We start from the raw sequence: 14,169 nt of genomic DNA, 5'->3' as shown, positions 1-14,169 counted from the left end.
GAAAGTCGCTGGTTCGAGTCCCGGCTGGACCAGTTGGGGTCTTTGTGTGGAGTTTGAATGTTCTCCCCTTATTCGTGTGGGTTTCCTCCGGGTGCTCTGGTTTACCCCATAGTCCAAAGACATGTGGTACAGGTGAATTGAATAACCTAAATTGGCTGTAGTGTTTGAGTGTGAATGCAACAGTGTGTGGGTGTTTCGCAGTGTTGGGTTGCGGCTGGAAGGCCATCCGCTGCAATAAACATATGCTGAATAAGTTGGCGGTTCATTCCGCTGTGGTGACCCCTGATAATTAAAGGGACTGAGCCGAAAATAAAATAAATAAATGAATGAATTGCAACGTCTTTATTAATGTGTAACGACAGATTCGTTTAAATGAAGTTTTCAATAGAAATTACATAATATTTTACTTTATTATGTAGGTTTGTCATTATATTCTGCAGCATACGTGAACAAAAGTCAAAAGAAATAATTATAAAGTTACATATTAAGATGTAATCTAGTCAAATAAAAAAGAAACAAACTAAGTAGCATCACTTAATTTAATGTAATGCTAATTTATTTCAACTGTACTACATTTGCTCAAATAAACATTCAATCAAGTATCAAAATATGCATTATGTTCACTCATACCTATATTTTTTGAGTATTAAAGTGACTTTTGCTTACATTCAGGACATATCCCATTTGATCAGTGCATAAAACCACCCAGGATTTACTCAGGATAATGTGTTTTCTCCTCAGTGTAGTTCACTGTGTTTTTATACCTCCATTGTTTTTATGAGCTCTCCCTATATCTCTTGCTCCAGTTTTCTCATGCTTGTGTTTTATCGATCTCTCTCTCTCTGTGCACTGTTTACACTGCAAACATGCCAGACTAATTAACAATTAATACATTGAAACGCCTCAGAGAAGTTATTGAAGATGTTTTCTCGTGACAGGAGCGCGGATCTGAAGAAAACTCCTGTCATTATATGGAGAGCAATAACAACGAGGTGGTTTTGAGCGACTTGCGAAGGGCCACGCAGTATGAGGTTCAAGTCCGAGCTCGGACATTCGCCGGATATGGAAGCTTTGGTAAAGCCATCCTCTTTCGAACTCTACCTGACGGTAAGACATTTATACAAGGTAATGGAATTTCTGGAATATAAAGTGTCTATTTCAGACTAGGCATGGGATGATAACTGGTATCAAGGTTTAGCGCGGTTTGGTAAAAGTCAAGGTTTTAAAATCGCCAAAATGTTCTGTTAGACTATTTCTACCGTGTTTTTACAAGTGTTTTATTAAGTTTTTAGGGCAACAGTAGCTCCAGCTGAAAGGCACCCTCCATATCAAAAGCTACTGGTAATCTCATGATATAGGAAACACCTAGAAAACATATCACTAATACACCGTACAACCATCGTTAGCCAACTAAAATCTCCTACACACCGGGACGCTTTTCGTTTGCGTTAACCGTCAGCGTTTTACGAGACATTTTTCAGTATTCAAACACAATCGCTTTTCACAGGCGTCAAGCTGAAGAGTATGCAAAATCACTCTTTTGACGTTAGATGGCGCTGCACAACTTTAAAGGGTCACGAAACACCAAAACACATTTTTTGAGCTGTTGACAGTCGTCTGTGTCCCACACTGCTAAAAACACTATTAGGACACCTACATTTCACTAAAAAGTGTAAATTGGTTGTTTTTGTGTTATTTTAAGCAAATTCGTACTTCCGGTTTGAAACTAATTTTTGAAGCTGCGTCACGGCCATGACATAATAGCGTGTATTCCAGCGTGCAGACTGGACGCCTGTACCAAAGAGAGTCTTATTACGTCTTACAGTGTGATGCATTAATGCATGAGTAAAGCTTGGTTCAAACCAATCAGCACGCTCTATTGTGCAACTTCATTAATATTCATTACTGTCATAGTGTTTATACGACAGAGACGCCACATTGTGTTTGCAAAACAAGCGTGAAGTGTTACTTTTATAGTTTGCTGCAGTGAAGTTTTGTTTTCATTTTCTCTCTGTGAGAGCTCAGCTGGAGTCACGTGTGGATTAACAGTGTACGCGACGCTCGACAACAATAACTTAACTTACATGTCTAAGGAGGATTATTGTTTACCTGAGAGCTGTTCTCATCTGCAAACGCTGAGATCCGGATTCGCTTGTAGTCTCCTTATAATAAAGATGCGGCTCTAGTTGCTGGTGATTGCCCTGTCTCTACAGATTTGGTAAGTGAGCGACCAGTGCTCTTTGTTTATTCAGTTTGTTCGTATCGAACTAAGTTAACTATTGCACCAAGTGTAAACATGTTAGCACCACAACCACACTTTAACCTCATGTAGGATTTTCACCGCATTTTGTGACCGAAATAAGACACGCAGCTTTCTGACGCTACCTGTCGTGTGCATCTAAGTTTCCGGGAAATGCTGAGGGTTTTTTTTTCTCTCATTCGCCGTGCGGTATCAAACATTGCATGAAAAATACACGCTTACAGCAGTTCCTCGAATCAAATATCTCGTTTGTCGCGAGAGACATGACTGAATTTTCTTAAATGAAAGAGCCAAACTGCAGTTAAAGTCCACCATTTAATAATTTGGCAAATAATTAGACTACAGATGTCCAACACCATCACTTTCCCCCGTGTGTGTGTATTTTGACTCTGAAACTCGCGCGTACCCAAATAGACACTCCCACACCATCCCACTTTAGTTCCTCCGACACTCCCCCCTAAACAGAGCTGGACACGCCCACTTTTCTGACTTTTTCCAAAGAAAAGGTGTGAAAACACCCTGCTGAAACGAGGGGTTTCATGGCCCTTTAAGATTCTGACACCCGCTTATAACACAGAAGAAGAGGAGGAGAGGAAGTTCAAATCCTTGTTGTTGAAGTTACTGGTGACCCGAACAAGCTTAGATGGTTCAAGCAGCAGCTCCAGCTCTAGCGATGAAGAAATGATTATTGTTCACAAGAGCAATAAGCAGCTCCACATTCATATCGCTTCTGGGCATCTTCTTCAATGTGCGCTTGCATCTACAGTTTTGTGCTTGAGCGCCTCCAAGTGCTGTTTACTGTAACTTCAGCAGCTCCGTGCACGCGAACTAAAGTGCTGATCTGTTTAGAGGAGAAGGTTTTGATGACTCAAAACATAAAAAAAAAACGAGCATGAGGCGTTTTTTTTTTAAATGACGCTTTTACGCCTGCCGTTTTGCAAGTTCGTGTGCACGATCACATTGACGCCCTTTATTTAGTCACGAGGCGTTAAAAGTTGACGGAAAATGCACACAAAAAATGTCTCGGTGTGCACGGCCATTAATGTTGAAAATTCCGTCGTCGGAAACATAGGTTGTTGATTTGGCCAATTCCATCTTCCAACGAGCATTCGCAAACTGCATCGCAATCTTGTGCACTCGCAACTATACCTCTGGAGCTGTAGTTAGAAACATAGTTCCTGGCTGTGTTCTATTCCCAGTTATCCGCCCTATGCCCTATTCATTTAAAACATTCTAACATTTAAACTTGGAATGATTAAAAATAAAAACATTGAAGTCATCACTATTACAGTAGGTGTAATTTGCTTTCAAAGTATTTTAACACTTCACTTTTTTGCGATTTACATGTTGACAGTTGTGCTCCGCAGTGCACTTTGAAAACATTGATGTCATTTTGAACACAACCTCATGACGAAAGCTTTAGCTGACCTGTTATTTAAAAGTGGAGTTTACCTTACGTCTGCAAAGTTTGTGAAATTAGAAAACACAGCATACGTTAATGCTTTTCATTTATTGTAGGCTATTTATGAAGTATCTGTACTGTATATGACCTGTTCCTGCTGGTTAGAACATTTCTGCAGTAGTTTGCATGTGTCAGATTGCATAAGTAGACTTTTCAAAAAATAAAAAATAAACAATATCCTACTTAATAATATTAATCATCATCATCATCATCACCACCACTAATATTATTATTATTAAAGTAGGATTTTTTTATTTCCTAATAAATAATAAATATTAAATTTCATTTCTTAATAAATAGCCACATTATGTATTTATTTATATTTTATAAACCCCTGTAATGCAAACTGCAGTCTTTTTTTTTTTGTCTGGCTTTCTTGAATATCTCACCTGTTCACCAAAAATGACTAACTATATCTGTGGGAATGTCTGACACCCACGCATACACGTTATAAAAGACGTGCCAGGCACGAAAGCTTGACGCCCCATTCACATGGGGCGTCAGCGTCAACGCTTCCCATTCACTTTGAATGGGTGACGTCAGGCGTTGCCGAACTGCATTGTGGATCCGTCGGCACCGCTTCAGAAGTGTTGCTCTCTGCAGAAGTTGGGACTAGCTCAACTTTTCAAGCGCCAACGGAAGCGTCAGCCAATCAGATCGCTGTATGCAAATACACCAGCTCAAACAGTGGCCTATTGCTGAATGAATTTCATTGGCTGACGCTTTTATGACGATCGCTTCAGCCCCAACTTCAGACACGCCTTCAGTCAAGCGTTGACGCTGAAGCCACGTGTGAATGGGGCGTGGCAGGCGTAGCAACAGTAATTCAGGAGGGCGGGGCTTAGCGAAGGGTCAATTCGGACACACTACTCTGCTTTTCTCATACTATGTAGTAGTGTGCAGTTTCGTTTGTATCAAGCTATATGTGAACATTTTTCACACTTATTTTCATCCACACTGATTGGATGTCAAAGAAATGTCTTTTTAATCAGTGAAAGGGGATTTTATATGTGGCTTAAAGTGGGATCCCTGATTGTGGCTTGGTCATTTATTAGCGGGCAACATTTTTTTGTGCCTTAGTGTTTTGTTTGGGAAAGGCTTTCTATTGATTTCTTTTTCTTTTTTTTTCTCTCCTGCTGCAGATCGAAGCCAATTTTTAGTATTGTGTTTGTGTTGCACCTTTTGCCGTTTTGAAACCCTCTCTCTTTCTCTCTGTGTTTCTCCTGCTGTCTGCTTCTCTGTATTTCCCTAGAAGATGATTCCTCGTCTCCCCTGCTTGTTACTGGGATCCTGATAGCCATGGGGATGCTGCTCCTCATCATCGTCATTGGGGCGGCCATTTATTGCATAAGGTAAACCAACAGGCCAACAAGAGGACCAGACTGTGAGCTTGTTTTAATTGGGCCGGCATGAAGCTGAAAGCTCCAGAGATTTGCACTGAATCCAGATAGCCGTCGTTCACACACCTCCTGTCCTTAAGCATGTGTTGTGGCTATTTTTAATAATGCCGCCAGTCGGCAACTGATAAAACTCTAGAAATCTCTGAGCACATTTAGGCTGAATGGAATTTAACATGCTAAAAAAGAGGCAGCTTGTTTTTAGTAAGTTAATGAGAAGGTGGCATGGTGGCTCAGTGGTTACTCACAACAAGAAGGTCGCTGGTTCGAGTCCCGGCTGGGTCAGTTGGCATTACAGTGTGTAATTTGCATGTTCTCCTCATGTTGGCGTGGGTTTCCCCCACAGTCCAAGCACATGCGCTATAGGTGAATTGGATTAATTGAATTGGCCGTAGTGTATGAGTGTGTGTCAATGTGAGAGTATATAGGTGTTTCCCAGTACTGGGTTGTGACTGGAAGGTCATCCGCTGCGGAAAACATATGCTGGAATATTTGCCAGTACATTCCACTGTGGAGACTCTTGATAAATAAGGGACTAAGTCAGAGTAAACTGAATGCAGTTAATGAAAACATTTCATAAAGCATAGTATAGAAATATAGAAAATATAGTACAGAAAACATAGTATAAAAATATTAAAATACACAAATTCAAAATAATAATAGATTTAGTTTTATAATGACACAGATTAAAGGTATTCTTTTTCATTTTTTCACATTCATTTCATTCATATTCATTTTTTTACTAAACCTGATATAAAATACATAAAAAAATTGATTAAAAATTAAATAATTCAAATAAAAAGATTAATAGTTAAATAATTCAAATAAAAAATTATTAAAAGTTAAATAATTCAAATAAAAAAGATTAATAGTTAAATAATTCAAATAAAAAATTATTAAAAGTTAAATAATTCAAATAAAAAAGATTAATAGTTAAATAATTCAAATAAAAAATTATTAAAAGTTAAATAATTCAAATAAAAAAGATTAATAGTTAAATAATTCAAATAAAAAATTATTAAAAGTTAAATAATTCAAAGAAAATTTATTACAAGTTAAATAATTTTAAAAAATATATTAAAAGTTAAATAATTCAGACAAAAAATGATTAAAAGTTACATAATTAAAAAATATATTAAAAGTTAAATAGTTCAGACAAAAAATATTTAAAATTAAATAATTCAAATAAAAAATTTATTTAAAGTTAAATAATTCAAACAAATAATATATTAAAAGTTAAATAATTCAAACAAATAATATATTAAAATTTAAATAATTCAAATAAATAATATATTAAAAGTTAAATAATTCAGACAAAAAAAATGTAATAATTCAAATAAAAATTTGATTAACAGTTAAATAATTCAAATAAAAATTTATTATAAGTTAAATAATTCAAAATAAGGTATTTTAAGCACAAAACCTACAGCTGAAATAAAAACAAGTTAAACAGTTTTGAAAATAAATGAATAAAAACTGCAAATGTACTTGTAATTTACACAAATACAAAGCATAATGATAATAATTAAATGCACCAATTCCAAATTGTCATATAAACTAGAACACTGTGAATGCAGAAATAACCGCAAATGACACACCACACCAGAATTGCACTGGTTTTTTTCTTTCCTTTTAGCCACTGCAGAGTAAGTGGCAAAGAGTAATTCTGTGTGGGCCTAATTATATGGAATTATCTTGGAGTAGCAATGCCTTCATTTGCCTCAAGGCTTATCCGAAAGACCTGCTGCACCTTTCCAAAGTGATCACACTCTCCTAACAGTTATTTCAGCTGCATGCATAAGAGAGAGAGAGAGAGAGAGAGAAAGAAAGAGAGAGAGAGAGAGAGAGAGAGAGAGGGAGAGGAAGTAGAGACAGGATACAGTCGTCCCACCCCAATCTCCACAAGCCAAATCTGCAGAACAATAGTAGTGACCCTGGGGTGTAACACACACACATTTACACATGTACCAAGACAATGAGCAAAGTTTTACATTCACACACTCCAGTCTACATGCAAACAACCTGAAGTAGTGAAATGTCGTGCAGTTATACAGCAATTCTCCAGCTAATTACTTAGCTTTACTTTACTTAATTATACTTAATTACTTTACTTTACTTTACTTTACTTTAAAATCTCCATTACTTTTACATTCATCTTTAAGTTACAAACAAACGAGGCTCTTTAAATACAGAATAGAGTCATTAGCAAGCGTCTAAAGCACAAATGAGGAATACAGAAGGACCTAATCGCTACTATAAAATAAAAATACTATAGTAATTAGTAGTAAATATTGTAGTGAACTCGTTTTGAGTGTCTTACAACTCTGTTGATGACTGCTACATCATACTATACTAGCTATAACTGATAAATACTGTAATGAATGCTGTAGTAGGGCTGCACAGTGTAACATCTAAGCATCGAAATATCGCAATGTGCCAATCTACAATATTGACGTCTAGATATTATCTAGATAAATGTACCTTTCATATAAGCCATTTCTAATACCAAATGATCAGGAAGAAGTCCAGTTATTATTTACTGTTCCTAAAACTTGGATTGGCGGCAAGACTTTTGTCAGGTAGTGTAGGAACCCATTGCTTGAGACGAATGGGTTTGCTTATCCATTCACACACAAGCTCAAATACTGCTGACAAATGAGTCATATATACATATATAAATACAAATATTCCCATGCGTGTGTGCAGCTAAGATTACAGCAGGCCGCTTGTTTGGAGGTTTACATACAGTTGAAGTCAGAATTATAATGAATAATTTCATAATTATAAATTATATTATTAATATTATAATTATAATTAATAACTAATAATTTTGTTCCTAAAATGGCTTTTAAAAAATTTAAAACTGCTTTTATTCTAGCCGAAACAAAACAAATAAGACCTTTTCTAGAAGAAAAAATATTATCAGACGTACTGTGAAAATTTCCCTGCTCTGTTAAACATCATTTTTTAAATATTTTATATAAGGGGGGCTATTAATTCTGACATCAACTGTATATTGTTCACATTTACACACATCACGTACACAAACTTTCACACCCTGTTAAACGGAGAGTCCCTGCAATCAATCACACACACTTACACACTCACACACACCGGGAGTCTCCGGTCCATCAGCTCGGGGTGGGACTAAACGCGGCTATTTTAGTCCTGGGAAATCAGGGAGAGAACGATTTAGACTTGGAAAAAAGACATGTTTGTTGCTATTTCTAAGCTCTGAGGATCTTGCTTTAGTTTTTATCTTATGGTATTAACTTGTTTTGTTTCTGAAATTCCTTCCTTGCACTTTAAAAAAATATTGGGGTTCACACAATTGCTTCATGTTGTCCTAACACAACACAAATTGACTGGGTTAACTTTATTGCTTTAAGTTCAATGCACTTAAATTAGCAAAAGCGATTTAGTTGTCCACAAAAAACTTTAAGAATTGTGTTGTTTTAGCTCATTTAAAATTTTAACTAATTCATTTTTATGCATTTTAAGTAGTTTAAACAAGCAGCAAAAGTCATTTTTGAGTGTAGGAAGTTGCTGTTATGGAGTATAAATCTATAATATGAAAGCGAACACTTGAGCTCAGATCTTTTGACCATGCAGGAATTTTATCCCACTGTAGATTTTAGATTAGGGGTAATAAAACAACCTGAATTGTTAAAATCATGTGCTGTTGTACTTCTCGATCACACTTTATTTTGATGGTTTGTTTGTTGAATTTTAGTTCCATTGCATGCCAACAAATTCTCATTAGATTATAAGTAGACTGTTAGTGTTGGGGTTTGGGTTATTGTAAGTTCTTTCTCAAGTTAAATGTCTGTTAAAGGAGCAGATATTAAGCAGATATTAAGCAGACAGTCCACTAATACTCAAACAGACCATCAAAATAAAGCCTACTTCCTAAGCTAATTTATTTTGTTTTAGGGATAGCTTTCAAGCATTCAGTTTCCATTTAGCCTTAAGTTGCGAGCTAGCGAGGCTCTGTGAATGCAGTATTGAGTGTTTAGCAAGTGTCCACACGTCCAGGACACAAATACGGTAATAGAGAAGGACATAATGCGCTAAAGATTTAGAGGAGTAAACAAGAAAAACAAGGAGAACAGCCTCTGTAATTTAAGAGAGTTTTGGAGTATAATACTGCAGGAGGCAAAGCCCATTGAGGTGAGAAACAGGAACAGAAAAGACACAGGAAGAGGAAGAACGGGGCGGAGAAAGGAGGGATTTTGTTCACATTGAGTTCATTCTTCACAGGACAAAAAAAAAAAACACAACAAGCCTCACACCGAGCCCAAATCAGGCATGACACAACTCGTTTCCAGCATCAAGTAATTTTCCATCCCGGCTAAAAAGAAAATCACAGAGTGCACACAAAGTTCACTTACAATACAATCTGATGTTAGCATATTGCTAAGCTAACTGAAAAAATGTACAGGGTTCATACACATTTTTACTACTAAAATTCAATGACTTTTCCAGGACTTTGTGTGTTTAAAGTTATTACAGCATATTATAAAACATGCATCATTAAGTTAATCTTTATATATACACTTTAAGTCAGAATTATTTCGATTTTTTTTTTCTTTTTTAAATGAAGTTTATTTATAAACTAATTTCGAGAGGAGCACTCGATTATAGCACCTGGTCCACATTAGCTAACACTGATTTACCAATCAGACGACTCCTTAACCACTATAAATAACCAGAGTATCTTACTTCAGCCATCTTCGTCTTGAAGAATCCCCCCTTCCACCCCTACTCCTCCCATTTCCTTGTCAGGCCAGCACGGAGGCCTAGTGGTTAGCACCACAGCTGCACAGCAAGAATTCCACCAGCTTAGGCACTACCTGGCCAAGTCGGCATTTCTGTGCAGAGTCTGCGTGTTCTCCCTGTGTTTGCGTGGGTTTTCACCGGTTTCCTCCCACAGACCAAAAATATGTAACACAAGTAAATTGACAAATCTAAGTTGACAGCACAGACGCTTCATAGCATTATAATCTACTTCCAACATCATCAAGCAGGGGAGTTCTCGAGACCTACCTGAACTCGGACTTCCCTCTCGCCGTGCAACGGGGGACAGCCCCGAGCTCGAGGATCTCATGAGCTCAGGGCTCTCTCCCGGGACAGCATGCCAAACACGCTCCATAATCAACCATCAGCTAAGGACGAACTCTTAAAATATTTACCAAACGATGTTTAACAGAGCAGGGAAATTTATTACAGTATGTCTGATAATATTTTTTCTTCTGGAGAAAGTCTTATTTGTTTTATTTCGACTAGAATAAAAGCAGTTTTAAATTTTTTAAACCCTATTTTACGAACAAAATTATTAGCCCCTTCAGGTTAATTTTCAATAGTCTACAGAACAAATTGTTGTTATACAATAACATGCCTAATTACCCTAACCTGCCTAGTTAACTTAATTAACCTAGTTAGGCCTGTAAATGTCACTTTAAGCTGTGTAGAAGTGTCTTGAAAAATATCTAGTCAAATATTATTTACTGTCATCATGGCAAATATAAAATAAAGCAGTTATAATAAATGAATTATTAAAACTATTATGTTTACAAATGTGTTGAAAAATCTTCTCTCCGTTAAACAGAAATTGAGTGAAAAAATAAACAGGGAGGCTAATAATTCAGGGGGGCTAATAATTCTGACTTCAACGGTATCATTTTTGGAGATGCTTCAATGTCACCTTTATCGCTGACCTATCTTCTTTGCACCATGTTTCAAATGCTAATGTGCTAGTCTTCCAAGCAGACTTGTTAACTAGCTGGTGTTTGGTCAATTAGCTGGATTAGCAACAAAATACCAAGAAGCATTAAGTAACTTGTGATGTTGAGGATGTTGAGAAAGACTGATTGAACTGAACAGCTCAGTCAAACTTTAGCTCAGTCGGCTGTGAAATGAGTAATAGCTTGAAGCGTCGTTCTGCAATGGTTTTTTTTTACAGTTTCGCTGACTTTTAATGTTTACAAATCCTCGAACGTTTCATGCATTTGAATAGGCAGTTTGCATGCATCTGGTGTTGTTCGCCGGGTGAGAGCTCTACATGCTTGGCAAGTTCTGTTTACATCCTATTTTCACTCTTGTTGTTCGCAGGAAGCAAAATAACTACAAAGATCCAGAGCTGAGCGACAAAAACGGACAATATCTCATGGGTCAAGGTGAGCACAAACACATGCAGGCTCATATTATAATTATGCATTCAGGTTAAGTTGTGTGTGGCTTCTTTTGATTAATGGAGGAACTGACATTTCTTTCCCTCTAAGGAGTGAAGGTCTACATCGATCCCTTCACTTATGAAGACCCTAATGAGGCCGTGAGAGAGTTTGCTAAAGAGATCGATGTCTCGTGTGTCAAAATCGAGGAGGTTATTGGGGCAGGTGAGTCTCTCTTCCTAACATGGCTAATTTATTTTTTGACGTGTTTGAATAGTCGCAGATTCCCTTTCAGTTTTGTTGTCGATCACAGTTGTAAGAGCAACAACTAATAACTCGACTTCTAGTTGATCATTTGGAAAAGTGGCAGAAGGTGGATTATTCAGATGAGTCATCTGTTGAACTGCATCCCAATCATCACAAATACTGCAGAAGACCTACTGGAACCCACATGGACTCAAGGGTCACACAGTTATCAGTCAAGTTTGGTGAAGGAAAAGTCATGGTTTGGGGTTACATTCAGTATGGGGGCGTGCGGGAGATCTGCAGAGTGGATGGCAACATCAACAGGCTGAGGTATCAAGACATTTGTGCTGCCCATTACATTACAAACCACAGAAGAGGGCAAACTCTCCAGCAGGATAGCGCTCCTTCTCATACTTCAGCCTCCACATCAAAGCTCCTGAAAGCAAAGAAGGTCAAGATGCTGCAGGATTGGCCAGCCCAGTCACCAGACATAAACATTATTGAGCATGTCTGGGGTAAGATGAAGGAGGCATTGAAGATGAATCCAAAGAATCTTGATGAACTCTGGGAGTCCTGCAGGAACGCTTTCTTTGGCATTCCAGATGACTTTATTAATCAGTGATTTGAGTCATTGCAGAGATATATGGATGCAGCTCATGATGGAGTCGGACACAATATTCATTCTGTCTCCACTGCAGCAGGACTTTATATTCTATACTGGACATGATTTCTGCTAAGAGACAAGACTTTTGTCTAAGCAAAGTCAGACATTACTGTCTTAATTAAATCATTAAAAACCAAGACATGATCATATTCTGGTAATATAGGCGTAATCTAGAGGTCTTCCCCTTTCATATAAGCCACTTCTGATACCAAATGATCAACTAGAAGTCAAGTTATTATGTGTTGCTTCCTAAGCTTGGATAGGTGACAGGCGTTTGTCAGGTAGTGTATATCAATGTTAATTTTTGTGTTTTAAAGAAGTCTAATAGATAAATAACTATGCATTCTGGATTGTTAAAGTTTTTTCTTTTGGGAGGTGGTCAAATGTGTCATTTTTACCAACCAGGGCTCATGTGGAAACGTAGCCCCGCGGACGTTTCTGCAGACCGCGAGATACGTCCCGGGAGGTATGTATTTGAGCGGTTTTTGTTTTCGCGGATCCGCGAGAGGCCGCTGTGCGCGCTTTTTTGCGTCTCGGGCGCCTCTCGGGAGCGCGCGCCGTTCGCGCCGTTCGCGCCCGCGTTGTTCTTGTGCGAAAAGCCACCGGATCGGCTGACCCGGCCACCCTCCTTTTCCTAATCTTCCTCCTCCTTCCCTAAACCCAAGCGACGGTTTGCAAAAGCCGTCCAGAAAAAACAAAAACAAAAGCCCTTGTCTTCGATTTCGACCGCATTTTCGGATCCCGCCGCGTTCTCGCCCTTATTTTTCGGATTCTGTTTTTCATCTTACCTGATTTCTGGAACCGCTGTTCCCCGGACTCGATCCCGGTCGTCGTCCCCGCGGCCGGCTCTTCCTCCCCCGGGGCCTCCGCTCCACCGACGTAATGCTGTGAGCTAAGCGGACAAACTGGTTGCCTCGGGAAAGCCCTACACTCAGAGGCGAGCCGTCGGCCGGCGAGCGCGAAGAGGAGGAGCGGAGCAGCGCCACATCGCCCCGCAGCGTTCGCTCGAAAAAACTTGATTTTTACTGTTGATCATCAGTTGGCACCATTAACCCTTTAGATAGGCCTGTGCAAAAAAGTGTCTGGCTAATGAATAAATATGTTCACTATATGAATAGTACCATATTCGCTTTAAGTCTATTGCAAGTATAACAAAGTCAGCCCAGCAAGCAATTTTTGTGTTATAAAGAAGTCTAATAGATGTCTAATATACATCTGACCATAGACATCTTGGCTAACACAAGGCTAAATTTAGGCTGTCAGTGGACATCTAATAGACATCTAACAATAGTCTAAAAATACACTAGTCATCAAGCAGACTGGAATGAATGAATGAACACACATTCGAAGTTTGTCTAATATATATTTTTAATCTTTTAGACTGTTGTTAGAATCTAATTGGATTTTCACAGACAACCCAGATTTGTAGCCAAGCCATCTATGTTTAAACATCTGTTAAACATCCATTAGACCAGTGGTTCTCAAAAAAATTTCACCAAGTACCACCTCAAAAACAATTGTCTCTCCAAGTACCACCAAATTGACCAGTATTGAAATAAAGTAGCGTAGTTGGCCAAATTAAGTAGCTACAGCACTGCACAGTTTGAGGCAGAGGCATATTCATATTTATAAAATTTTTGATACATTTTGAATCATATATTGCATGAACATATGACATATTTGTGAAACTTTTTGAAACATTAACTTGTATGTAGATTGGTGGGGAACCTGTTTTTCTCAGAGGATGTCAAGTTGACAAAACATTGCTGCACTCTGATACAAGATTATTCATGGAAAAAAATTAAAAGCACTGCAGTGTTTGAGTGCTCTGTGTTTGTCTGAGATAATTAGTCTAACAAAATTATATTCCATACAAATATGAAGCTGATCAGTCGGTTCTTGTCACGTGACTGGCGGTGTGGCATTCTGAAAGTTTAAGATGTTTTAAACTGGGAACGCCTGGAATACGT

At 38.0% G+C, this 14,169-nt stretch overlaps 1 protein-coding gene and 1 long non-coding RNA gene across 3 annotated transcripts in view; one reads left to right on the top strand and one right to left on the bottom strand.

Annotated features, from left to right (window-relative positions):
- Positions 1-9,382, bottom strand: part of LOC141385684 (uncharacterized) — a 143,269-nt gene extending 133,887 nt beyond the window's left edge. Inside the window, exon 1 of the long non-coding RNA XR_012406545.1 lies at positions 7,193-9,382. This is a non-coding gene — a long non-coding RNA (uncharacterized lncRNA). The remainder of the gene's footprint in view (positions 1-7,192) is intronic.
- ephb4a (eph receptor B4a) overlaps positions 1-14,169 on the top strand; it is a 91,577-nt gene that overhangs the window by 66,539 nt on the left and 10,869 nt on the right. The window contains exons 8-11 of one of the 2 annotated variants that reach the window (XM_021476001.3): positions 939-1,107; positions 4,978-5,074; positions 11,231-11,295; positions 11,401-11,514. In XM_021476001.3, the coding sequence (XP_021331676.1) occupies positions 939-1,107; positions 4,978-5,074; positions 11,231-11,295; positions 11,401-11,514 (445 nt within the window). 2 annotated transcript variants of the gene reach the window in all.

Source organism: Danio rerio, chromosome 5 (genome assembly GCF_049306965.1).
Source record: "Danio rerio strain Tuebingen ecotype United States chromosome 5, GRCz12tu, whole genome shotgun sequence".
In the NCBI taxonomy this organism is placed as follows: Eukaryota; Metazoa; Chordata; class Actinopteri; order Cypriniformes; family Danionidae; genus Danio; species Danio rerio.
This window is presented reverse-complemented; position numbering and strand designations above follow the sequence as displayed.